The 25366-nt window shown below is 45.2% G+C and overlaps 1 protein-coding gene across 5 annotated transcripts; it reads right to left on the bottom strand.

The window, feature by feature from the left end:
- Window positions 1–3743: 3743 nt before the first annotated feature.
- Window positions 3744–24778, bottom strand: C2H2orf42 (chromosome 2 C2orf42 homolog). Of its 5 annotated transcripts, none has more exons than XM_054016629.1 (9): window positions 24691–24778; window positions 17085–17919; window positions 13835–13945; window positions 13395–13499; window positions 9710–9814; window positions 6927–7034; window positions 6508–6608; window positions 5461–5623; window positions 3744–4431 (listed from the first exon to the last, which is right to left on the bottom strand). In XM_054016629.1, exons 2-9 carry the CDS (start codon window positions 17905–17907, stop codon window positions 4223–4225), a joined length of 1725 nt encoding a protein of 574 aa, XP_053872604.1. In that variant the 5' UTR covers window positions 17908–17919; window positions 24691–24778; the 3' UTR covers window positions 3744–4222. The 5 variants fall into 5 exon arrangements, with proteins under 5 accessions (XP_053872604.1, XP_053872608.1, XP_053872606.1 ...); XM_054016633.1 differs by lacking the exon at window positions 24691–24778 and adding an exon at window positions 24416–24534; XM_054016631.1 differs by lacking the exon at window positions 24691–24778 and adding an exon at window positions 24351–24533.
- Between the last annotated feature and the right edge of the window lie 588 nt (window positions 24779–25366).

A 25366-nucleotide genomic window follows, 5' to 3' on the forward strand; every position in this document is an offset into this window, starting at 1 on the left:
TCAGCTGGGTATAAGGCAAGGGGGAGGGGGGGGAACCCAGGCCCACCCACTACTCTGGGTCCCAACCCAGGGACCCTCTAGTGGTAGCCATCCTGCCATCCCTCTGTCTGTCTGTCTAAGTCCTTGGGCCGCTTCCCCTTCGGCCCCTCGCACAGGCTAGGCCCTTCCCCTCAGGGCCTGCAATCTGGCAGACACTGGGATGAAGTTCCCTTCTGCTCCCCCAGGCCTGCCCAGCACTGCGCTGTCCTAGGTGCTAATCTCCCCACCTCTGGAGACAGACCTTCACCCATGAAGGTTTGGGACAGACTGACTACTCCCTTCCTGGGCAGCCTTTATATAGGGCTGAGCCTGGCCCTGATTGCCTGTCTCCAATCTGGGCCCCGATTGGCTCCCAATAAGTCATTCTCTGATTGGCTGCCCATCTGCACTGGCCTGCTGCAGCCTAAATTCTCAGGGAGTGGGGTAGCCACCCCACTACCGGGTCCTACTTATTTGATCCTGCAGACTATATTTTTCCTCCACCTCTTAAGTCGGAGGCCAGGAGCCCAGCTTTTCCCATGGTGCCCTAATGCAAAATGTCCTGTGGGAAGCCCAGCTCCAACCAGGGCTAAGTATGCAACTGAAGCTGCTTCCCTTCTTCCTTGCGTAGATCACACAGAGCCGGCTTCTTTAGAAGCTAAGAACAGCTTTGTTGGACTTAACTGGGTCCAGAACAAGGCTTAGAGCTTGAGGAGTTGCTTTGAAGGGGTCGGATTTGTGACAAATGCAGGAATTAACGTTGTTTATATGGCAAGGAGGACAGAGTTTGGGCAAATACAAAAGGCAACTCCCCCTTCTCAAGCACCCAGCATTTACCTTTTAGCCTACAGCCAGATTTAAAAAGGAGTCTTATTAATGAGTTAGAGTAACCCATCAGCTAGAAAAATGTCATTGCGGTCACACATTAGGCACAGAGCTGGTGGTCATCACTAGGGTGGATGGAGATGCTGGAAGTGGTGCAGTTTTCCCCATCACATAATGTTTAAAGGTTATCTGGCATCCAACCTGGAAAAATCATAAAATCCCAAAAAGGGCCATAACTGGAAGCAACATTGGCTAATCTTGACCAAAATTGGCAGAAATCTTCTAAATATAATTGATAATGCAACTATGTACCTAAAATAGTAGTGTTTGGGACCTGTTTAGCCCCAAATCACAATTTTATGCATTTCCCTGTACTTTTTTGCCTTCAGTTAAACAAAAGTCTGTAGTCACATGACAGTAGGAGCCTCTTTCTACCATGTATTACATCAACATATTGGCCATTATTTGTCATTATGATTTGAGACGTCGGCTGTCTGCTATTTTATAAATGTTGGCTACTGCTCAACGATTCCTGCACCAGCAACTCATGTTAATACAGCGTACACCATGATGAAATATTTTCCGGCTATGGTCCAGTCTCTGGGCCAAGACTGGACCTGTGTCATCTATGATGAAGCAATCTCCTGCAAAGCCTGGTTGATGAAATGGAGGAATCAAAATGAATTGGACAATGACCACCTTGAGACGGGAGGCAAGCATTGTGCAGTGAATTTCATGTGTGATGGAGGCCATGTGATGCAAGACAGTGGATTTGAAGACATCCTTGTGGAAGGTAGCCTCTGTAGTGCTCCAGTCATCAGCCATGCTCCAAGAGGGAACCATCTAACCATGGCATTAAAGTCCACAAACGTCTAAATGTGTCAATAAATCGATTGAAATGGATGGCACTTAGTGATTCCATGGACAATGATGTTGTCCCAGAAGATGAAAAGAGACATCTTGGAGAAAGCGCAAACATGCACAGAAGCATTTGAAGATGTGGAGAAAGCACAGGACGAAAACAGAGTGGAAGCACAGAATGCTCTGGCAGGCTTTATGAACCAAGCCCGATCACTCCACCGGCTCATGGACACTTACCTTACAGTACCGGTCTGGGGTTCTCACCCTGCTGAAGCTGTTATACTAATTCAATCTTATTGGGCTGACAAAAACCTGTCTCTCCCTGTATAATGCAGGAGAGAGGCTGCTCACCTAGGTAGCAGCCCTGGTGGGTTCAAATCTGCCCTCTACTTCTCATGGAGGACTGTGAACAGGGGCTCCAGCCACCCAGGTGAATGCCATGGTGTCTGGTGTATAGGGATGGGGAGCTCCCTTGCTTTTGCCTGTGGAAACTCTTCCACATGAATTAACTATTGTTTGAGTGGCAGCAAAACCAATACTCCAGCTATAGGCCAGTGGTTAGGCTAGGTGCTTCAGTTCTAGGAGCTGCAGATTCAACTTCTTCCCCCCCAACACCCCACCCTGTTAAGCAGGGTAGGTGTTGAATGCAGCTGTGGTGGGTGTGCCTTGAACTTTCGGCTCATGTCCTCTTGCCTGTGGAAGCTGTTCCACTTTAATTAAATGGTAGTTGGGCCAGCAACTACCTGCAGCTTTCCCTGCAGTCCAGTAGCTAGGGTGTGGGAGAGGTGGGTTCATATATGCCCTGGTGTTTGTATACCCTCATCTTTTTGTTAGACTGACTGGGGCGGGGGTGAGGGGGGGGGGAGGTAGATGACCTCCCTCTTGCCTGTTGAAGCTGTTTCACATTAATTAAATATGATTTGGCCAGCACCATCCCCACTCTCTAGTGCAGTGGTTAAGATACTCACCTGGGGTGTAGGAGATCCTGGTTCAGCAGGGGTTTGCACAGGGATTTCCTGCCTCCTTGGTGACATCCTTTGAGATGGGCCATCCTTGTCTGAACCCCCCTTTCTTTCTCAGGAGGCCATTGTCTTCTTGGGACAGGGAGGGGATTTGGACAGGACTCACGCCCCTGTGACTCTCCCCAGGAGGTGGGAGCCCCAGTTCACACCCCTCAAAAGAGCAGGGGAGTGCCCTGGGGTCTGCCATAGCCTGGGTGTGTATCCTCATCATGGTGGACAAAGAGTGGGGGGTTTTGCAGCCAGCTGCAATTACTCTTTAATTAAAGCAACAAAAGGCCCTGTAAAATGGCCCTTCTCCAGGGACAAGGGCTTTACCTCATTAGCTAGAGACCTTCTGAGCAGGCACAGTGGGGATTTGAACAAGGGTCTCCCATATGCTAGCTAGCACCCTAATCCCCACACCTTAGGGGGCTTCAGTAGGGTCTGTTGACCCAGTTAATATGTAGTGAAAGTGGAACAGACTCAACAGAAAGGATTAAGGCAGTTCTCCCATCAGATTGCCTCCTAGCCCAGCACTGAAGCTATTCATTTGAGTGGGAAGAGATGAGGTTTCAAATCAAGCAGAAGGGGGAAGTGAACCTAAACCTCCTACAACCATTGAATACTTCCTGTTTGATTTTGATCCTGCCACTCTTCATCTTGCGTGTTTTGCACACACCCGAGCTGCTGTTGAACAGGAAACACGTGACCAGAGCTTGGAGGAAGGGCCTGATCCAAAGCCCACTGAAGGCTGTGGAAAGACTCAGCCATCAACAGCCTTGGGATTAGGGCCTAAAACTGGCAGGAGAAGAAAAAGCAGCGGCCGTGCAATGCAGTGCTTGGTGCGGCTGCTGCTCTCTGAAGCAAGTCTTACGAACCCTTCTGTAGCCACGTTCACCCGCCCATCACAGGCATGACTGGCTAACAGCATTTTTGTAAGTCCAAAAACAAAACGGACAAAGGGACCCTCTTACGGGGGTTTATCTCCTTTTAAAACTGCCTTCCTCCCGCCAAAAGAGGTTGAAATCAAAAAGCAGCACCGTTTTCCAGTGTGCTTTATTTAAAAAAAATATTTTAACATCTGGCATAAAAATCAGACTATGCCATGATGGTTCATGTAGTAATACAAGGATCTAGCTCCCTTCGTAATATATTGTCTTCTCCCATCTGTGAGCTGTAGATAAGTCTGTTTTCCAGGGGGAAGCGATAGAAAGGAACTACAACCCAAAGGTTTGAATGCGTCCTGGTGACTGGGAATGCAGAGGTGTGTTCTGAATACAGGACAGTTTGAGTGAAGACTACATGTGAAGCAGCATCAAGGTATGCTATTTATAGAGCAGGTGAGGTGTCTTTCCTCTAGTGTAGGTCCGGTGGCTATTTAGAAATCAGAAAACTTCAGCTTTACGGAGCAGTTCACTACGGAACCCCATACAAGTTCAATGCTAATACTGCCCAGGGCCGAGAGCCCACGGAGCAGGGCTGTGCAAACTTAGCGGGGAGAGGGGCTGGGTGTTAGGTCAAGGAAAGGTGATGGTGGTTAGAGGCGTCAGCTCCAGGGTCTGTTCTAGTGAAGGGCGTTGCTCCTGGTATTCAGTGGTATGTCCATTCCTGTGATGGCCATATTCAAACTTAATCCTCAGCTCACCAATCTTGGACTGGGGTAAAATATCTGGGATCCACTCAATAGTGAACGGGGTCGGTTCCTTCTGATCAGGTGATGTGTTGCCTGGAGGAAAAGAAGCAAGAGGAGGTAGCATTTCAGCCGTATCACGCTAACAGTGTATTAGTCAGAGGTAATAAAATGACCTCACAGACAGGGCTGGTTAAAGCTAAGCTGAAAATTAAGGCTGGGTATCTGTAGGCATAGCCAGTCATTTAGATGTCCAAGTACCCAATCTGTGGGCACACCCAGGTTGCCCAAGTGGCATTAATTGTGCCATACTAATGAAGATTGCTTAAAAAATGAACCCCACAAACATGGGCTCAAACCAGAATTCCTGGCCACTTTCGCCACAGAATTAAATCATGTCACCTGAGACTCAATGCCCCACCCCTTCATTAGAATAACATTTACTTGCTTTCAGTTGTTGTCATGTCTGTAAGATTTTTGGATGGGGCCTGTCTAAGGACATGATTATACAGCACCAAACACAGTGGGGCCTCTAGGTACTACCATGATGTAAAACCATCCCCATTTTGCAACAAAAGGGTTTTCTCAGAGGTCTTTAACAAGACGATGATACGAGTGGTGGAGCTGACAGTACTTGGCACTTGATTTCATCCAACACATTTACAAAGGAGGACAAAGCATCACTAGCCCTGTCTAACGCTGGGGACACAGAGGTGAGGCCACTCACTCAGACTGAGGCAGGGTGAAGTTTATCAGCACGAGGCCTGGACACTAGTGGAAATAAGTGGCGCCTAGATCTTGTTCCGACCCTCTGCAAGGATGTGAATTTCGTCCACAGAGTCAGTGGTAGAGCTATGAAATTGCCCCGTTCTGTTCACTCCCTCTGAAGCATCTGACCCCAGCCACTGGGCTAGATGGACAACTGGTCTGACCCAGTATGGCCAGAACTAAGGACTCCTCACACACAAATGAACCCAGGTGTCCCGTCTGTTTCCCCCCACCCCCCTATGCTCAGACCACTGGATGACCGTTCTCTCTTTTCTCAAACAAGAGTGGTAGGATCTGGTCAGGAGGTAAGAGCTGCTTTGGTTGATTTCACTCTTCTTCCCTCTGTTATAAACTTACCAACTTTGAGGAAGGTTTTGAGTTCCAAGGGCCGGAGAATCGGCTGCTTCTCCAGGCGCCCGTATGTCTCCGCGATGCTCTCCACTTCAACCTTCGGGCACTTAAACAGCTCATAGGTCCCATCCCGGTTCTGGATGAAGCTGCGTGTGATTTCCAAGGGCATCTTGCAACAGAAGCCAGGCACAGATGATCAGCATAGAGCGTTAGTGGCAGTGCCAAATACAACTACTACCAAGCTGTATTTGGCACTGTCCCTTAGCCTGCAGACTCTCAGGAACAAGGCAGAGCGGGGGCGTAAAACCTCAGCTTCACACGCGCCTGCCCACCACTTCTACAGACCCAGAAAGTGGACAGTGGGGGGTAAGCCCATCTGAGCTTACAGTCCCTGCCCAGAGCTCCAGAAGAAAGAACACCCCATCCCCCACCCCCCCCGAATCCATCACCAAAGCCCTTGCTTCTAAGCTGTTAGGAGGTATTCCTGCCTGACCCCAGCTCTGGTGATCAGTTAGTCCCTCTAGCTGAGGCTGGACTAGGCTCGCCTGATCCCTGCTCAAATGTTCCCACCGAAGGAATTCTGCCAAATAATGCTTTCCGCTGATTGCAGACTTTCCAGCTCAGAATCACTCTGTTGTGAAGCAATTGAGGGCCCCAATTCTGCAAACTCTATGGGCTTGTCTGCACTATTAAGGCATTGCCAATATAACTAAACCAGCAGCGCCCCCTAGTGGAGATGCAGTTCTTTTCCAGGTATACTTAAGCCACCTCCCCTCCCTGAATGACACAAGCTATACCAGCAAAAAGACACTTGCTGGTATAAGCTGAGTCTACATAGGGGGGTTTCAGGCTGCTACATGACAAGGCCATGCTGATAAAACTTGGTTGCATAGATCTGACTTTACCCAGGTGAGTAGCCCTGTTGAACTCAATGCGTGTGTTTGCGGGAGCAGTGTCTAGCTCTGCCCTGTCTCCTCTCCAGCCTGCTGACCTAACCAGCTGGGCTCCCTGCTTGGTCTTTAGCAAGGAACCAGGAGAACAAACAGGCCTTACCTCAGGAGTGTCAAATATTTGCTTGACCTGCAGGATGTTGGTAATGTGCCAGGTGTATTTGGAGAAGGTACCCAAGGGAAGGGCATCTTTCCGGACAAAAGCTGTAAACAGGAAGACCATATTACAGATGTAGGGCCATCGCTGTTCTATATCCGATGGCTCCATATCCCACCACCAATCCCCAGAGATAGCCAGTGGTCCTTTCATTTTCTTTGTAACCTGAAGGAAGCACGGTGCATTGCAGCCCGGCTAACAGTGTACCCCCAACCTCACCTATAGATTTTAGATTTTATACTCACACTCCCAATACAGGGCCTAAAAACACTAAACTAGTCAGATTTCTGCATGGAAACCACCAGAGATTTCCTGGTGTTTAGATTTCCAAAGCTTTGCGCTTATGAGATCATAAGATCTTGTACCTGTAGTGGAATTAGGCAGCCGTTTCTTTGTGCTTCCTATGGAAATCCTCTGCTGCAGGGCATCGAAGAAAGACTGTGGTATATGGAACACCAGTGGCTCTGGTTTGCCTGCACATTAAACCAAGAGGAGAAAAAAAAGGAGCAGTGTGACTGGAAACAGGTGGTATGGGACAGGATATGAATAAAATTCTTAAGTGCTTCTACAAGGATTTGGTTTCACTAGCACAAGAGATAATCAGTTTTGTTTTCCCTTTAAGGTCTTGTCAGATCTCACAAGCTAAGCAGGGTCAGGGCCCGGTAAGTAAACTGGATGGCAGACCTCCCTAGCTAACATTGGGTGCTGCAGGCAGGAACGTACCCTCTGCGTCAGTATCAAACCAGTGTCCCAGCATGGAATTAGGGGGCACTGGCCAAATTCCTACTTGGACAATTACATTTTGCCTAACTAAATTGCTCCTTAAGTATCAGGGGGTAGCCGTGTTAGTCTGTATCTACAAAAACAACAAAGAGTCTGGTGGCACCTTAAAGACTAACAGATTTATTTGGGCATAAGCTTTCGTGAGTAAAAACCTCACTATGCATCCGAAGAAGTGAGGTTTTTACTCACGAAAGCTTATGCCCAAATAAATCTGTTAGTCTTTAAGGTGCCACCAGACTCTTTGTTGTTTAAATTGCTCCTGCAATTTCAATGGGCTACGGAGCTTTTTGCTTCTTGCCCTAAATGGCAGTGTAGCATTGCTGTGTGCTGTTAACTAAGCTGCCACATCCACTTTCAGTAGAAGGTGAAATGATTCATGGTTGCGAGGACAGATCTTCAGCTAGTATAAATCCACTGATTTCAGTCTACACCGAGGATCAGTAAATGGGTCCCACTTTACAATAAGATCCCCTTTACAAAGAGTTCATAAATGATTAACAGGTATAATAAACAGTTAATCAATAGCCATAGAGTCCAAAAAGTTGCTTGTAACCAACTACAATAACCTTCTACTGACGGGCTTTTATATCCGTCCGTAGCACCTTCCTCCCATATCTGTAGCATGCTTCTAACACCACTTATGAACCCATGTACCAAGTGTGAACAAGCAAAGGTTTGTAAAGGACTTTGAGGCCTATCCGAATGACATGCACTATACTGAAGTGATCTAGTTCTCATTAACGTTTGCTGCAGCAGACCCTGACTATCCAGGGTGCATTGGCAACAATGGAGATGTACAGACTACAAATGATGTGCCAGTAAAGGATTTTTGTTTTAAAAAACCTAGAATTCCTGCTGGCCGGAAGAAGTTATTCAGCCACTGGACTGGCTCATAAAAACTGTGCCGAGGCATATCTTTCACCCAACCCCACCCAGACTTTTCAGGAAGAAAATCAGCGATAAGGTTGGTGTTCCCCACACTTGAATTTCCTCAGTACTGGAAAATCTTTGGTTGCTAAAGATCATAATGTTTAAGATCCCAAATCATGAATGGTTTTAGATTGTCCTCAGCGGAGCACCCCGCTGCCCTGCACAGCCAATAAGGCCTACCCAGATTTTGGGTCCAAGTTAGGTGCAGAGCATATCCCTGTGAGCCCATGGGTGGGGAGAGGACAGAGAAGAGCTAGGATTGGATGGAGCTTCGGCCCAGCTTCACCCGCCCCAATCGCGCCACCAGCTGTCAGAGGAACAACTCAATGCACCCTTGTAAGGACTGCAGCAGCGTTCTTTATTCCAGACACACCTCCCCGAACAAGAGGAGAACAGGGGAGGAGCTGTGTATCCGAGAGGTCTCCACGGCACAATGCATCCTGCAGCTAATGCACCACTCCTTCGCCTAAAGACACAATCTAGCCTTAAGGACAAAACTCATCCCAGTGCAGAAGGCCAGCACAAAGCCTAGGGTGACCAGACAGCAAGTGTGAAAAATCAGGACGGGGGTGGGGGTAATAGGCACCTATATAAGAAAAAGACCCAAAAATCAGGACTCTCCCTATAAAATCAGGACATCTGGTCACCCTAACAAAGCCCCATGCAACAATTCAGACCATGTTTGATATTTACAGCAGTGGTTCTCAACTAGGGGTACACAGAGGTTTTCTAGGGGGTACTCAACTCATCTAGATCAGTGTCTGGGGGATTGTGACTCCCAGGAGTGGGGGTGTCACAGGATGGGTTTAGGGGAATTGCAAGTGCAGGGCCGGTGTTAGGGGGTGGCAAGCAGGGCAATTGCTCAGGGCCTCGTGCCACAGGGACCCCTATGAAGCTACGTTACATGCTTCAGCCCTGGGCAGTGAGGGGGGCTCGGGCTTCAGCCCTGCCACGCAAGGCTCCGGCTTCAGACAAGGCTCCCAAGTGAAACACAGGCTCAAGTATCACACTGACATGTAAGTACAATATTTATACTCCAGCTGATTTGTAGTTCTATGGGAAAAAGGAGAAAGTCAGCAATGTTTCAGTACTAGTGTGGCAGTGACACTTTTGTATTTTTGTGTCTGATTTTGTAGGCAAGTCGTTTTAAAGTGAGGTGGAACTTGTGGTACGCAAAACAAATTAGACTCCTGAAAGGGGTACAGTCGTCTGGAAAGTTTGAGAACCACTGCAGAGAAAATCAAGACTGAAGAAAACACCCACATCAAATGAAACGCTTGCCCCACCCCAGCCACATGCTCTTCTCTCTTTGACCCAGCAGATATTTAAAGCTGATCACAACTTAGCTGCTTAACTATTGTTGCTGCTTTAAGAATGAAGCAGCAAGAAGACAAGATTCTAGGCTCTCACGAGGTGGCTCCCAGACAACACTTACCATCAAATTGGTAATGCATAGTTTGATGGATGCGTTCGGTGACACTGGCCAGCCATTCTTGGAAGGACAAGGTCACTTGTGACTCATCCAGCAGCTGATTACAGGCTAGAAGAAAAGGAAACCCTTCATTAAATACAATTGCTCTCTTTAAACAGAGAGGATGAGCATTCTTCACTTCCCCAATGCGGTTCCCAAAGGAAACAATAAGCAATGGAAGGCCACATACATGCTGGATTCACACCAGAAGCTTTCTGTGTGCATACATATATACCAAAGTATATTCAGCATTACATTTATCAGACAGTTTCCAGAACTTGATGCCCTTCACTAAATGCAAAGCAGAAATACAGGGTGCAGAGTATGTGAGAGCAATGAACAGCAACATTTCTGCTATGATGAAGAAGACATTGTATCCACTATGCATCCCATTTTCAGGGGGTTATAATTACAGTTGAGTGAATGTTTTTTGACTAATTGTTTTTCTGCCAAAATTATTTTTTTTCGGGATCCAAAACTATTTCTGAATTTGGGTTGAATATGATGAATAGCTTCGGCTGGGGAAGAAAATTCGGAAACATTCTGTTTCAACAGGAACAGAGGGTCCTGTGGCACCTTTAAGACTAACAGAAGTATTGGGAGCATAAGCTTTCGTGGGTAAGAACCTCACTTCTTCAGATGCAAGTAATGGAAATCTCCAGAGGCAGGTATAAATCAGTATGGAGATAACGAGATTAGTTCAATCAGGGAGGGTGAGGTGTTTCTCCTCCCTTGGTGTTCACACCTCAGCTGCTAGCAGAGCACCTCACCCTCCCTGATTGAACTAACCTCGTTATCTCCATACTGATTTATACCTGCCTCTGGAGATTTCCATTACTTGCATCTGAAGAAGTGAGGTTCTGACCCACGAAAGCTTATGCTCCCTATACTTCTGTTAGTCTCAAAGGTGCCACAGGACCCTCTGTTGCTTTTTACAGATTCAGACTAACACAGCTACCCCTCTGATGTTTCAACAGGGTCATTTCAAGACTGAATTTAAAATCAAAATGTTGTCGGCTTTAAAAAACAAACAAACTTTTAAAAAAAAAGGTGGAAAATGCCCAAAATGAAACAAAGGACTCAAGACATTTTGGGTCAATTTGATGAAAATATTCACTTTGGCTCCAATCTAACCAGATTTCTTTTTCAGATTTTTTGGGGCAGCCCCCAACCTAAAAAGCCATTATTCACTCAGCTCTACTATTACAAGTCATTGGGGCCCGACAGTTGGCATGTACAGCCAAGTGTTTGTGTAACTTACACACCCACCCCTGCAACTTGACACCTGATTTTCAGAAGTGCTGAGCTCAACTCAATGGGAGCTGCAGGTGCTCCGCTCCACAGAAAAATCAGGCCTTTCATATTGCATATGAACTTTCATATCAACTATATCCCAAAATCAGAGTCGGAACTCAAACCGGCACAGACCTGTGTGTGTGGTTCATTTTACATGCTGTGAGAAATTGTATTGAAGTCAGTGGAACTATACACAGTGCATAAAGTTAGGCAAGCATGTAAGTCTTTGCAGGATTGGGGACATAATTACATTTTGCTCAACTAAATCCTCCCTGAAATGTCAATTGGCTGTGGTGCTTTTGCTTCTTGTCCTAAATGGCTGCGTAGTGTCAGTGTATGCTATTAAACAAATTGCTATATCCAATCCAGAATTGAAAGCACTTTCAGTAAAGGGTAAGCACCTGTTATGAGCTGGGAGAAAACCTTGCTACACGTTGAATTAAAACCCCATTGAGGTTGATAGGTGCAAACTCACACTTCAGTAAACATAACTGTAATCATAAGCCTCCATCTAAGACAAAAAGTGTGTGTGAACCTGCCCAGTGACTCCTATTTTAGCTGAGGGTGTGTGTGTGTGTGTGTGTGTGTGTGTGTGTGTGTGTGTGTGTGTGTGTGTGTGTGTGTGTGTGTACATACAAACAGACAAGGACAGAGGCAAAAAGCAAGATACCCAAGTAAGAGCCTGTATGAACAGCTTGACCCTAGAAAAAGCTAGAGTGTGTGTTTTCGGGTCTAGTGTTGGCCCAAGAGGCTTGAGGACTATAAGCTAAGAAACTGCTCCTTTTGTTCTTGGTTCCTCTTGCATTCACAGGAGCAGGACGTTGTTCGTTCCTTGTGAATACACAAGATTGCATCAGAGAAAACACCAGACTCCATCAATGTCTATTTCCAACTGGAACATTCCCAGGGCCCTGAATTCTAACTGTCCGATTGGGTCAAAAATGGGCAAATTCCTCTTACTACTGCTCGTAATCCCATTGAACTGTAGCAGGATCAGGCCCCCAAATAAGAAAAAGTAAGATGCAGAGACAAGGAACAAAGATATTTTCAGCTGAGAGTTGATGAGATACAAGAGGGAGTCAGAGATTGCAGGAACTGGTTTTAAGCAGAGAAAAGGAAAACTGATTTGTTCGGTCTTTGCTCTCATTTACTTTTTCTAGGAAAGAGCTAGAGTACTAAGAAAAATCTAACAAACCACTGGCAATCATGAATTTCAGGTGAATAAGGAAAATGAATAAATAGGAAAAGAAAACGTTTATTTTATAAGACCCTGATCCAAATACCATTAATGTCAATAGAAAGGGTCTCACAGGTTTCCAAGGGAATTGGATTGAGCCTTAAGTCCCTAAGTATCTATCACGGTAAACAGAAATAATCCTAAATATAGAGAGAAATAAGCGATCCTAAAATGAGAGGTAAATAAACAGTTCTAAAATATACATGTATAAATAACCCAAAGAAAGCCAGGAGTTATTTGAGTTAGTGCCGTTTGCACTTGGTGTGTCCCCAGCCAGAACGATCGTGTTGGCTCTCCCTTACATAGAATACACTGGTGTAACTCTTCTGGCTTTGATGCAGTAACTCAAGAGTAAAGGAGAGGAGAATCAGGCCCCCAGACTTTAGAAGATCAGGAGACAGAACCTGGTTTGTCTTTTTGCACAAATATTTGCCACCGCGTGGTTGTAAAATGCATCTGTTCGCTGATTCTGGCAAAGAATCATCTCACACAGACATGCAGCTGGGAGATGACACAAAGACAGTGACAAAGGGCAAAATAAAAACTCAAGTCCGTTTTCTATTCCCATTGGGCCAAACTGTTCAGTTTCATCTTCAACAATTTTTTATGTTCTATAAACACAACACTATCCCCGCTACAGACACATTTTTTTTAAAAACTCGGTATGAGAAGGCACAAACCCGAGCAGCTACACAAGAGAGAGTCAGCGCCATCTTTCAGACAGACACTGTTATTCAGGTGTATAGTTTTGCCAATATGCAGGAGGAATTACAGAAGAGCAGCATGGAACCATCAATTGCAATAAGAGAGCTTAGGAATATAGGGTCCGATTTTCATTTGCAAACCTGGAGTTATCCCAATGGAGTTACACCAGCGTAGGCAAGAGGCGAATCGGGCCCATAGTGTTTCTTTCACATGGGTTATAACAACTTTGAGCCAAATCACCAGCTGGTGTAAATATGCACGGCTCCATTGATTTCTATAGAGCTATGCTAATTCACCACAATTAAGGATCTGGCCCGTGGTTTGCAGCATTTTTTTCCCCACTCACTAGATATTTTTATATTTCTGCTGCTCTTATGGCTGAGCGAAAGAGACCGCAGAAATGAAACTTACCTTGTCTTTTTAGTGAAGACGCAACAGCTGGCTTTTTCAGTCCGCTTTTCTTCAGATTGCAGTTGGCTGGATCTTGAGCCAGGAGTGGACTATTTCCTTGTGTACCTTAGGTTCAATTTAAAAAAGCTTTAGCGACACACTCTTTGTAACCTGCAGAGCTAGAATAGTAGCTTCTGATCGTCAAGTTTAACAACTGAGATCCCCAGGGGCTCCATCCTTGCACAGGGATGGAATCGACAAGGTGCTTCCACCTCTAACAACCAGCACTCCAAGTGCACATAGAGACAAGACAGAGGAAACATCTAGTTTCATTGAATCCCGTTAAAAAAAAATCACAGGCCGGTTAGAAGATTCAAATGTTCCTCCAAATCAGCAATGACCTGGTCCAATCTACAGACACCAACTGAAACCCCTATTAAAGAACTGAAATGGTCCCTTACCAGATGCTTCATCTTTTTTCCTCTTTTTTGGCTTGGAAGCAGTGGGCTCGCCAGCCTGCACGGTGGATTCAGGATGGCAAACTAACTGGGGCACTCTGATCCCTTTGAGACCTGGAAAAAACAACCCTTGAGTCTTTATAACTAATCAATTATAATTAAGCGCTAGGTTAATGCAACATCCCTGCCCCCATCCTGCAAACATGTATGTGCATGCTTAAATTGACAGACGTGCATAATCCAACTAAACTCAGTGGGGCTACCCACGTGTGAGGTTCCTTATCTGAAAGTGCAAGATCTAAACTTAGTCTGTATTTTCAAACATTCACAGCTTTGATCATTTCTAACCATTTCTCCCTCTCCACGTTAATAAGGGGCCTGTTTCTGCAAATCCTTACTCACCACACAAGTAAGGATCTTGGACTGTCAATAAGCCACATATCCAGAGTCCAGCTACCTTGAGTTACAGGTGTGAAAAAAATATGTAGCAGCTTTTAGAGTGAGAAAAGAGCTTCCTTCCCACATGTACATGACTGTTAGAATTAAAACAAACAAACAAACAAACAACTTTGGTCATCCCCAAAAGAGAATTGTTTGACAAGTTAAAAGTGGAAATAGGGTGAGGGATTGAGGGGAAGGAGTCATAACTAAAAGCATTTGCCATTTTAACAATAACACTTGCTACTAAGGAAATGCTAGGATATTAGAGGTGGCGGGGGTGACGTTGGAGGGGCAAATCAAAAGGAATACAGACATGGATAAGAATCATAGAACCATAGAATATCAGGGTTGGAAGGGACCTCAGGAGGTCACCTAGTCCAACCCCCTGCTCAAAGCAGGACCAATCCCCAACTAAATCATCCCAGCCAGGGCTTTGTCAAGCCTGACCTTAAAAACCTCTAAGGAAGGAGATTCCACCACCTCCCTAGGTAAGTAAGCTTAGGTCTCCATTCCTTCTGTGTGCGGCGGCTTTTGCTTCCATATTAGCGATCCTAACTAATATCAAACCACAACACATCTCTGTATGGCTGGCACAACAGCTACTGTATTCAAGGCAAGATTCATTCATTCCCAGTGCAAACAGATACAACTCTGACTTCAATAGGAACTGTACCTGCTTGCACCAGGGTTAGCTGATTTCCAAAATACGGCTGACAGGATTGCTTTGTAATTTAAGAGGTAATGAACTCAATAGGCCAATTCCTCTCCTGGGGTAGCCCCAGCAGGTTAAACGGTGTTACATGAGAGATTAACCAGGCCCAGTATGTACATGTTGGCAAAATGGTAGTGAAAATGGACATGGTAATGGCTGAGCAATAACCATAATACCTTGCACTTCTTTAGCACTTCTCACCCAAAGATCTCAAAGCACTTCACTAATCACTTAAGCCCCCAAAGTTACTAGGTATGATCAGTTCTATTTTATAGATGGGGAAAGTGAGGCACTGATGGGTTAAGAGACTTACCTAGGGTCATGCAGCAAGTCAGCAGCAGCATTAATGCATGTTAATATAGTTTGGCCAGTTAGAGCCTGGTTCCGATCATACACCAATTTCACACCATCTAGCACAATGCGACCTTGATCTGTGACGGGGGTTCTCCCCTGCTCCCCAATACAGATAATAATTTACACTGGTGTAGCACCAATGCGTAGTTTTGTTCCTGATCTTAATTACACTGGCATAAATCAGAATTAGTCCCGTAGGGCCAACTTTTTGAAAGGTATTTAGGCCCCTAAATTTAGTAAGGGTATTTATGCTAGATGCCAACTGGAATTTTCAAGAGCACCTCGGTGCCTAACTCCCATTATCTAACTTTAGGCCCCTAAATATCGAGCAAAATCAAGCCCTTAATGTTCACGTAGCCAATCTGGATTAGCTAGATGTTGGAAATAATTAGTTTACTCAGCTTCCACACAAGTGTTCTTTTATTAGTCCAAAGGCCACTTGATGTAGATTACCTCCAAAATACAAATACAAACATATACCCACTTTTACACTATGTCCTAGTGACAATATAGTTAGAAGCACTGGCCAAATACTCACAACAGTATACCTTGGGAGATACATTCATGTCACGGCATGACTCCAGAAGGGGAAGGAACAGCTCTGACAAAGAAACCCCTAAAGCCTTGCTTTTTATACGCTATAATAAATGACATTATTGCTGGTTAGTGGACCTTAGCTAAATCCAGAAGAGGCAGCTTAGGGCGGAATTTTGTCCTTTCCCTTCCATTGAAGACCTGATGAACCTCATCAAAGTTTTCTGTCCAATTAAGCGTGTTACCTCAACCCAAACCTTAAAGAAGATAACCCTGGTATTTCAAGGGTCACTACCGATTAAATACAAACAATCCTTCTTTCTCATCCTCTCTTCTTCTGGCCACATAGTTTGGGCTTGTCATCCAAACTCAGGTTAAAACTATCATTCATCCAGGCCCGATGGAGGTCTATATTCCTATCCTAGTGAAACTTTTTAACTTCTCCCAAACCAGGCATCCTTCCCTGCAAAATAAAGAACTTATCCACTCTAACCCAGGCCAGTAAGGAGCTTTCAGAGCCTGTGAGAATAGATTCTTTCAAAGCCAAAACAGCACAGTGCTGTATTTAAGCAGGTTGATTAGACAATCATCTCTTAACGTACATCACTTACAGGCCCAAATCCACCTCCCTACCCAAAAAAACCCTTTAAAGCCCATTAGACTTGTGTACCCATAACCCCTGAATGGAGAGATGCTCCCTCCCAGTTTAGCTACCCCAAAAGAAACACTCATCTGCCTCCCACTCCTGGGTTCTTGATTTTCTTCCACATAAGACAGCCCAACAGGAAGGAAGCCAGCCAGCAATGATCCACTGTGCTACTGCCTCTGACTCAGTACTCCCACCCAGACCATCCACGTAAGGTTTCTGCTTCCTCTTCTAAAGTAAGTTACGTACATGGGGATGAGGTGGGTAATCAAGCCCGGGAAGGGGGCGATAGCCCCCTGTGGTTCTGATCTGCTGCAGGCCACATTTGTTTTCTGAGCCGGAGATAGAAATGCTCAACAGCCGGCATGGTTTAGCAGTCGTCAGATGGGGGAATGGACAGCAGCGTTCAGGCAATCCATCCCCATGCAGACACTCCCCATCAGTTGGAATACTGCTCACCAAACCCTGCGCTCTCTCATTTCCCCCACCCGCCCCGCCATCTTCTTTCACTCGCTTTGTCATTCTAAACCTCCCCGCAGGCCCACCCCTGCCCTAGCCCCGCTTACCGCTGGAATCATAACTGAGGAAGTCCGAGAACTCCTGCGCCAGGGTCTCGTCGCTGGCAAAGGCAGAGATGCAGGCGAAGAAGTGAATGCATCTCTGGGCAGCCTCTTCCTTGGCAGAGCTGGCCTTGCTGGATTTCAGAGTCTGGCACGAGCAGAGAAACCTGTGCTCTGGCACATTCTTATTGCTCATCTTCTGAGCAAAGGAGGCGTGGAGATAACCCAAGCTGTGCTTCTGACTGGCCTTGCACTTCACTACCAGGATATTCTTGGTAATCCTTTGAACCAGGGGGCCGGTGGGCTCCGTTGCCAGCTGCCAGATGGTTTGCTTAGTTTCAGGGGAGGCCTGCATGGAGTTTAAGATAGAGCTTTTCAAGGTCAAAGGGGTGGCCTCGGTCTGACAGTTCACAGCCAGCTTGATGTGCTGGCACTGGTTTTCCACCACGCCTTGAGTGGCTGCCTTCAAACACGACGGGACATAGCAGCGTCCGGAGCTGAGCTGCGTGATGATGGTTCCATCCACAGTCTGGATGGTTGTCTCTGAAACCCCCAGCTCCACAAAGCACCGGTAGTCTGGCCCCCGGTCTCTCTGCCGTACCGAGTAGATCTGCAGATCCGAGCCTGTGATGATCTTCACGGCGTCGACGCCAGGCTGCTTCCGAGCGCCGTAGCGAAAAATCGTCCCGCAGGTTTTGTTCTTGCAGCTCAGCCCTCGGGTGCCGTTGTAAGTGCCGCAGCGGGGACATTTCCTTATTCCCCTGAGCGTAGCTTTTCCCAAGTCCGATAAGAAGGCTGGGACTTTAGTCCTCACTGAGTTTGGGTCCATCCTCCAGGGAGCCTGAAACATCAGAGAACTCAAGAAGTCAATCAAACTGGATCTCCTGCTTCACTCCCTAGCTGCTCATATTATTATTATTTGTATTACAATCGCATCTTGAGGCCACAACGGAGCTCAATGCCCCAGTGTGCTAGGAGCTGTACAAACACATAGTGAGAGACAGCCCCTGGCCTCAGCAGATCAACAGACAAAAGATGGGAAACAGAGGCAGAGAGAGGGGAAGTGACTTGCCCAAAATCACATGGCAGGTCAGTGGCAGAGCTAGGAACAGAATCCAAGGATTAAAAATTATATTTCAAAGAGTGTCCTTACCTGTGTTGTTCATCACAGCTTCTCTTAATCAAAGAACTGAAAAGAATTTAGGACTAAATCTACAAAGGGTCCCATAGATGCAGTCAGCCTCATGCATACATAGCCACTTTCCAAGCTGAGAGACTTGGATTGTGTGAAGCGGGGCAGCCACCAGCATATTCGTCGCCATGTCATCTAACCTGAAGAGCAGCACTAAAGGTGGGCTGGTGTTTTCAAACCCATGACGGGGATCTGGATGCCCTATTCCCCTCCATTTCCTTGAGAACTGGGTGTCCAAATCCCTTATGCAGCTCTGAAAATCTCAGTCACGTTGGTTAAAATAGTGGTGGCCGATTGATCCTAGTGCTTCTTTAACTGGAGGTGATGGTGGGAGCTCTTTCAAAAAAAAACATATAGCCCGAACATGATGCCGTGTGTGAGCCAGAGAGACAACGCTGTCTCTCTGGCTCACGCACGGCATCATGTTCGGGCTATACGTTATTTTAAGTCTCTTCAGTCCAGGAGAAAGTAAAGTTTAAAGACACCTACTATATCAATAGGGCCCTTCATTTTTGTTTTTTATTTTATTTAATTTTCCCCGGGAATTTACTGGTGTTTATTACTACAACAAAAAGAGGTGAAAATCAGTGGAAAAAACTATTAATAATTTTTCTGAGTAAGTATCAGGGTTTATTTAGGTGGACAGAAGGATGGGGGGGCGGGGGGAAGTATGCAGTAGATTAATGCTTTGATGAATGGAATTTAATGTGGTTTGCTGCAGAACTAAAACAGAACTCAAAACACAGTTTCTCCTCTGAGTTTAAGAAAACCATATCGCTCTAATAAACAGTTTGCTGTTGTAAACTATTAGCCAATAAATATTGACATTTAAGAATTGAGTCACATCATTCGTAGCGCATACATTCCACTTCATCCTTTCCTCCTGTTTTTGTTTTTAAACTTTCCCTGTGTGCTGAAACACATGCTGATACCAATTTTCATTTTCTTCCCATTTTAGTGGGTCAGATCTTTAAACCGTTGCCTGCTAACAGCTTGAAATGTGTCCGTGGTGGGCGTGAGATTCATCAGTACGTTCAGATGTGCAGGCATTTCAGGGCTTGCGTGGGTGCCTGTTTGTTTATTGTGTGCTTCTTCTAGTGTTACTACCACAGGCTGCTTTGCATATACACACAGACTAATGTATTATCATAATAAGATGCAATGCATGCGACATATGTATTTTCCTAATAAAGCAAGTTATTTTCTATATATTTGAATGATACAACAGTAGGATGAAAAACGGAAAAAAACTAATAATCTTTTTTGTAAAACCCAAGATTTTTTCAGTAAAAACCAGTTTAAATTGAAAGCAAAGGAGCCTATATATCCATAATACTACTCCGCCCACCCTGTGGCCTGGTCTACACACAGTTTTATACTGGTATAATCATTTTGATTAGAGGTGTGTGAGTTTTACCAATTATACCCAGTGTTACCTCAACATAAAGGTGCCTTATATATATAAGCTACCAGTATAACTTACTCCTGTTCCCTCTGTCCCATATGGGAAAAAGCTATACCAGTATAAGCACTTTTATACTGGTATAAATGCATCCACATGAGGAGGACGGTACTGTGTTACCTATACCCATATAATGAAAGCAGTATAACTTTTGTGTGTAGACAAGGTCTGAACTTAAAACTCTGATCAGAATGGCATTGCTATGATATTCTTACTAAGTAGGGATCTCATCTTTCAGCCCTGACTCAGAAGTAGGTCTGCTAAAGACACAGAGCCTCCCCCCTCTGGGTGTAAATCAGGAATAACTCCATTGATGTCTGTGTTAGAGGCAAATCAGGCCCCACGAGACAATTCAGAGTTAAGGCTGCAAGGATCAGGGTCTTGACCCTTTGCTAGCAATCTGGATAGTACTCTAAGCACCAGGGCCCCTCAAAAGTATATAGGCATCTAAATGGGATTGAAATGCAGGTAGGGACATCTTTACCCCAATATAACGCTGTCCTTGGGAGACAAAAAATCTTACCGCGTTATAAGTGAAACTGCATTATATCGAACTTGCTTTGATCCACCGGAGTGCGCAGCCCCCCGACCCCCAGAGCACTGCTTTACCATATTATATCCGAATTCGTGTTATATTGGGTCACGTTATATCGGGGTAGAGGTGTATCTAAATATCTTTGATGATCTGGGCCCAGGTGTCAAATGCGGGCAGAGTTGTCTCAGCTCTTCTAAGGCAGAAACACTGACTTCTATACAGCTTGTTATAAGGGGTCTTTTTAATGTGTCCTTTAAATAGATATAAAATCCCCTTTCTCCTCTGCATGGACATTAACAATCCCCCAGCAGCTTTCAAAGTGTAAGGGTTTGCTCCAGGCTCATGGCCAAAGTCTGCTCACTCCCCACTGCTGCAGAGTGAGCTGTGCACTGGTTCTCTGTAGGACAGCTGGCCTCCTGCCATGATGGCAGCCTCCCCTGTCTGTATGGGGCTGACAATGAGAGTTCCGTATGTGGCTTGCAGGAAGTAGTCAATAGCAAACTGAATTGGAAGGAGAAAAGGCACTTAGAAATGTAAGGGTACATCCTTAGTGGTTATTAAGAGAGTGCGAGTCAGTCCTGTGTGTAGTAGTGAATAGGGGGAATGACATGAAAGATAAGGTGAATATGAGAGCAGGAAAACGGATTAAAAAAATCAGTGAGATGAGGGAACAGTTGTGCAGAGCCCTGAAGGTGAAGATATGGGGTGATCAACTATTTTCCACATTTGATTATATATATATCTGTGGGCATTACAGCTGGAGTTCCCAGCATGCTGGGAGGTGCAGACAAAAAAGTCAATGTTATGTACAACAGACTTATAAATCCATCTTTGCCTCCACCCACACCACCACAATGTCACCCAATAATGCTGCTGACGCTTCCTTCAGAGGAAAAGCAACATAGGCCATAAGTTGTACTCACATCTTCAGCTAAGAATGTCTCATGTGGGCTCTATGTTTGGGGGGGATGGGAAAAGGTGCGATCTGATGCTTTCAAGTCTTCCTGGAATTCTGACCAGTGTCTAGCCTCTAAATTTTAAGTGTCATAATAAAGAAGTTCCGTTTGATGTGTTGGTGGCAGACTGTCATGCTGTTGCTGTGAGGGCACAACAGAGCAGAGCTGCACAGAGGGTGAAACCTGGATCTACAATTAATGCAGCAGAAAGTGACCTTTGGAACACACTGGACATCCAGGAGTAGAATGTATAAGGCTAGGACTTTGGCAAAAAAATGAGAGGACCAAGTGATCTAATGGCTTTTACTATACAAAATGAAATAAACTAGGCTAGGCAGAATCAAATTTTATTTATAATTTTGACTGGTAATATCAATGGTTCGTTGTAAGCTTTTTTAATTTTTATCTATTTAAATTTTCACAGTTGCAGGAAATTATGTGGGGGAGAGGGGAGGACCAAAATGATTTAATGACAGTAACTGTTGAGATTAAAAGTTAAAGTTTTATAACTGTTAAATACAAATTGTCAACGTCACATGTCAAAATACACAAAGTAAATACCCTTAAGTCAAACTCTAGTAAGTTCTCAAATAGTTCTTTTCTTACTTTGCCTATCTGTACATTTTGATCATTAATGAAAATAGTTTTGCATTGACTTCAGTGTACAGTGAAATCGACATTTACCGATAATTATCCCAAAAAAATCTCATTGTTCCAAGTCTAAACATAGCCAAAATGACTAGGTCAGAGAACAAATCCTTACTGAGACCATTAGCAATAGCCCAATGAACTTTGGCAGATTTCAGTTTTCTTACAATGTTTTGTAGGTGGGAAATTGAACTGAGTCCTCGCCAACTACACAAATGCACTGAGACCTATTCACCTATTTGTGCTCAGAGCTATCTTATGATGAAGCAAAGGATGATGTCAATTTATTTCACAGGATGTGGACCTTGTCATAAGTGTTATTATTTGTCCGTTCAGTGCCAGCAATGTGCATGTGGATGATTTAGGTTGGGGATTGGTCCTGCTTTGAGCAGGGGGTTGGACTAGATGACCTCCTGAGTCCCTTCCAACCCTGATATTCTATGATTCTATGATATTCTATGACAAAAGATGAGAAACAAAAATAAAGCCATTTCCTGTGCCAATGAGCTTCCAATCTAAGCAAGACAGAGTCGACACTGGGAACCAGATGAAGAAATAAGTTGGACATTTGTTTTTATTTGTATGGTAATATTGTCGACTCACTTGTAGGCATTCAAAGAGATGAGGGCTGAGGAAGGATTTTAATGGAATAAGGCTGGCAATATGACAGATTCACCAAGGACTGAATGAGAAGTTATGGAACTTTGAAGAACAGCTACCAAACATGTACAAACTTGGCTCTGGTAAAGTAATCCTATAATGGTACAAATTCAGAGGAATCTCTATTTTGTTATTTATATATATATAAAAAACCAGCATGCAGCTGATACACAGAGATAATAAGAGCTCAGAAAATACTGAAGAAGGAAATGTCATATAGTTTGAAAGATTATTTTGAGGGATTATTTGGTCTTTGTTCCTTGATTTATATTTAAAAGATGCAGATGAAGAGCACAGAAGTACTATGTAAGCAGTGTGTATGAATGCAGTTGTTTGCTAGGTGTCTTTCCTTCCTTAAACACACATGCCTTGAATTAAATAAAAAGATAATTTACAAGCTAGACTGAACAGATGGATCCAAATCATTTACAGTTTTTAGATCTTCCTAAATTAAGTGAGTCCAAATTTTGCTGCACTGTCAATATGCCAGGAGCCCGAGGGCTGTCCCTATTTAGCATAATCATGAAGCAGTTTGCATCCAGCCTCTAATACAGAAGGGTAGTTGGTACATCAGATGAGTCAGAGCACACGATATCCTGATCCAGCATTCTTTGGGATAAAGTTCCTTTCGCTTTGCCACTATGAATTGATTACATGAACGTGAGGCAAAAATATTGTTATATAACAACCTCTGCACCATCACATCACCAAATATTGAAGAAGTTGTTGTGTAGATTGCTATAGCATAACATCATGGTAACTCAATGGCTACTCTAGGCATTTCTGGCAACAACAACAACAAACAAACAAACAAAAAAACCCCACTATTGCTAACACTGGGAGTGCTGGTGTTTACAGTAAAGACACTAAAATAGACAAGGCTCCCAGTGTTTTTAAAACCCTATCATTTGGCAGGTGCTCAGATCAGGGTTAGACACCACAATGCTTAAAGTGACCACAGGCGATTTGTCTATCTGTACTAAAACTATCACAGATCTGCATTACTTTTAACAAAAATGAGCAAGTTTTACCAACCCTCCCACCCCCAAAACCCTTGGGTAGTCACAGCCTCCGATGGTTGGAGGATATCACATTACAGCACAGGTTGACCTGATAGTGGCATTTCATGGTGATGCCACATCATGATACAAAGGTTTGTGATTTCCCAAGTGTTTTGATGTTTACAATGTAGCAACAATGCACAGAGCTGTTGTGAAGTTACCATAAAGATGTCTTCAAGGCATCATCACATCACTATGCCAAATGATATGACATCACAATACAATGATGCCATGAAGATAATAAAGGATCCACAACCTGGTCATGTGCACCTCTACATCATCACATCAAGAGGCCAAACACTGTGATGTGATACTGATGTCATACCACAGTGACTTCATGGCATCACTTGGTACCAAACGTAGCCACATGCACTGCTGCATCTTTACATTGCGGTGTCACAGTGACTGCAGAGATGACACAGCATAGTGCCACAAGGGTACATGCATCACAGCACCATAGCGACACTGATGACATCACACAAGCGGTATCACAGCACCATGGTTACACTTCTGTGTCACCATGGCACTGATAACATCACAGAGGTGCATGTGCTGCAGCACCATGGTTACACCGATATATCACAGCGACATCGATGATATCACACAGGCGCATGTGCCGTATCACCATGGTTACACCTCTATGTCACAGCGACATCAATAACATTACACAGGCACATGCACCGCATCACCATAAACCGATATATCACAACGACATCAATGACATCACATGGATACATGCGCCGCAACACCATGGTTACCCCGGTTGTGTCACAGCGACATCGATGACATCACATGGGCGCATGCGCCACAGCACCATGGTTACCCTGGTTGTGTCACAGTGACAGTGTTGCTGATGTCACATTGGTGCACGTGCTGCAGTGATGTAAGGAGGGTGCTTGCGACAGCATCGACGACACATACTGATGTCATCACCTCTCCCATACCAGGGCCCGGAGAAAGGGGCCTGAGGCCCCCTATCATCCCCCCCCCCATTATTTCCCAATATCCTCTTCGGCCTCCCTGATGTCATTTCCTGTTCCGGGGGGGGCCACAGCCGGGCCTCTCCTGAGCGAGACCTCGGCCTCGCGTCGCCCTTACCTGGGCGGCCTCCCTAGGCCTCGGGTCCCAGCCGGGCCGCCTGCGAGGGGAGTCAGCGAGCGGCCTCCGCCATGGCTCCTTACAAACGGCCAGCGGGCTTCGGCTGTAACGGCAGTCCCCATTGGTCGGTCGTCCGTCACGTGGTGGGCAGGCTGAGCATGACGGGAAGTGTAGTTCCGCCTGGCAGCTGTTGGCGAGGTAGCTCGCTTGTAATTGACTAACGCGCTGGGGCGAGTGAACCCGCTCTGGCTCCAGCTCAGTAATACGTGGGAGTGTAATTAATCTAATTAATGAAATGAGCGTGAATGAGCATGCCAGTGAGTTAATGGGTGCGAGTGTAATTAGCACGAGTGGATGAATGAGCCAGTATGATCAGGGACCTAACTCCAGTATCCCTAAACCAGCAGTTCTCAAACTTTTGCCCTGGTGACCCCTTCTGCATAGCAAGCCTCTGCGTGCCAACCCCCACCCCTTATAAATTAAAAACATCTTTTAATATAGTTAACACTATTATAAATGCTGGAGCCAACACAGGGTTTAGGGTGGAGGCTGACAGCTCATGACTCCTCCCCTTACCCCCCACATAACCTCACAACCCCCAGATCGAGAACCTCTGCCCTAAATCTAGCAGAGGCTGGGACTGGACAAGGGATAGGTCACTCAAAATTGTCCTGTT

The sequence above is a fragment of the Malaclemys terrapin genome, chromosome 2 (assembly GCF_027887155.1).
Source record: "Malaclemys terrapin pileata isolate rMalTer1 chromosome 2, rMalTer1.hap1, whole genome shotgun sequence".
Taxonomy (NCBI): Eukaryota; Metazoa; Chordata; order Testudines; family Emydidae; genus Malaclemys; species Malaclemys terrapin.

Bases quoted from the DNA above. Each gene is read 5' to 3' on its own strand.
- C2H2orf42 (XM_054016630.1), bottom strand. From the start codon at position 17,928: ATGTTTCAGGCTCCCTGGAGGATGGACCCAAACTCAGTGAGGACTAAA. The intron at 5,624-6,507 runs GTAAGGCCTGTT...TTCTGTTGCAAG, and splicing joins AAATATTTGACACTCCTGAG to ATGCCCTTGGAAATCACACG. The intron at 4,432-5,460 runs GTAAGTTTATAA...CTTTTCCTCCAG, and splicing joins CAAAACCTTCCTCAAAGTTG to GCAACACATCACCTGATCAG.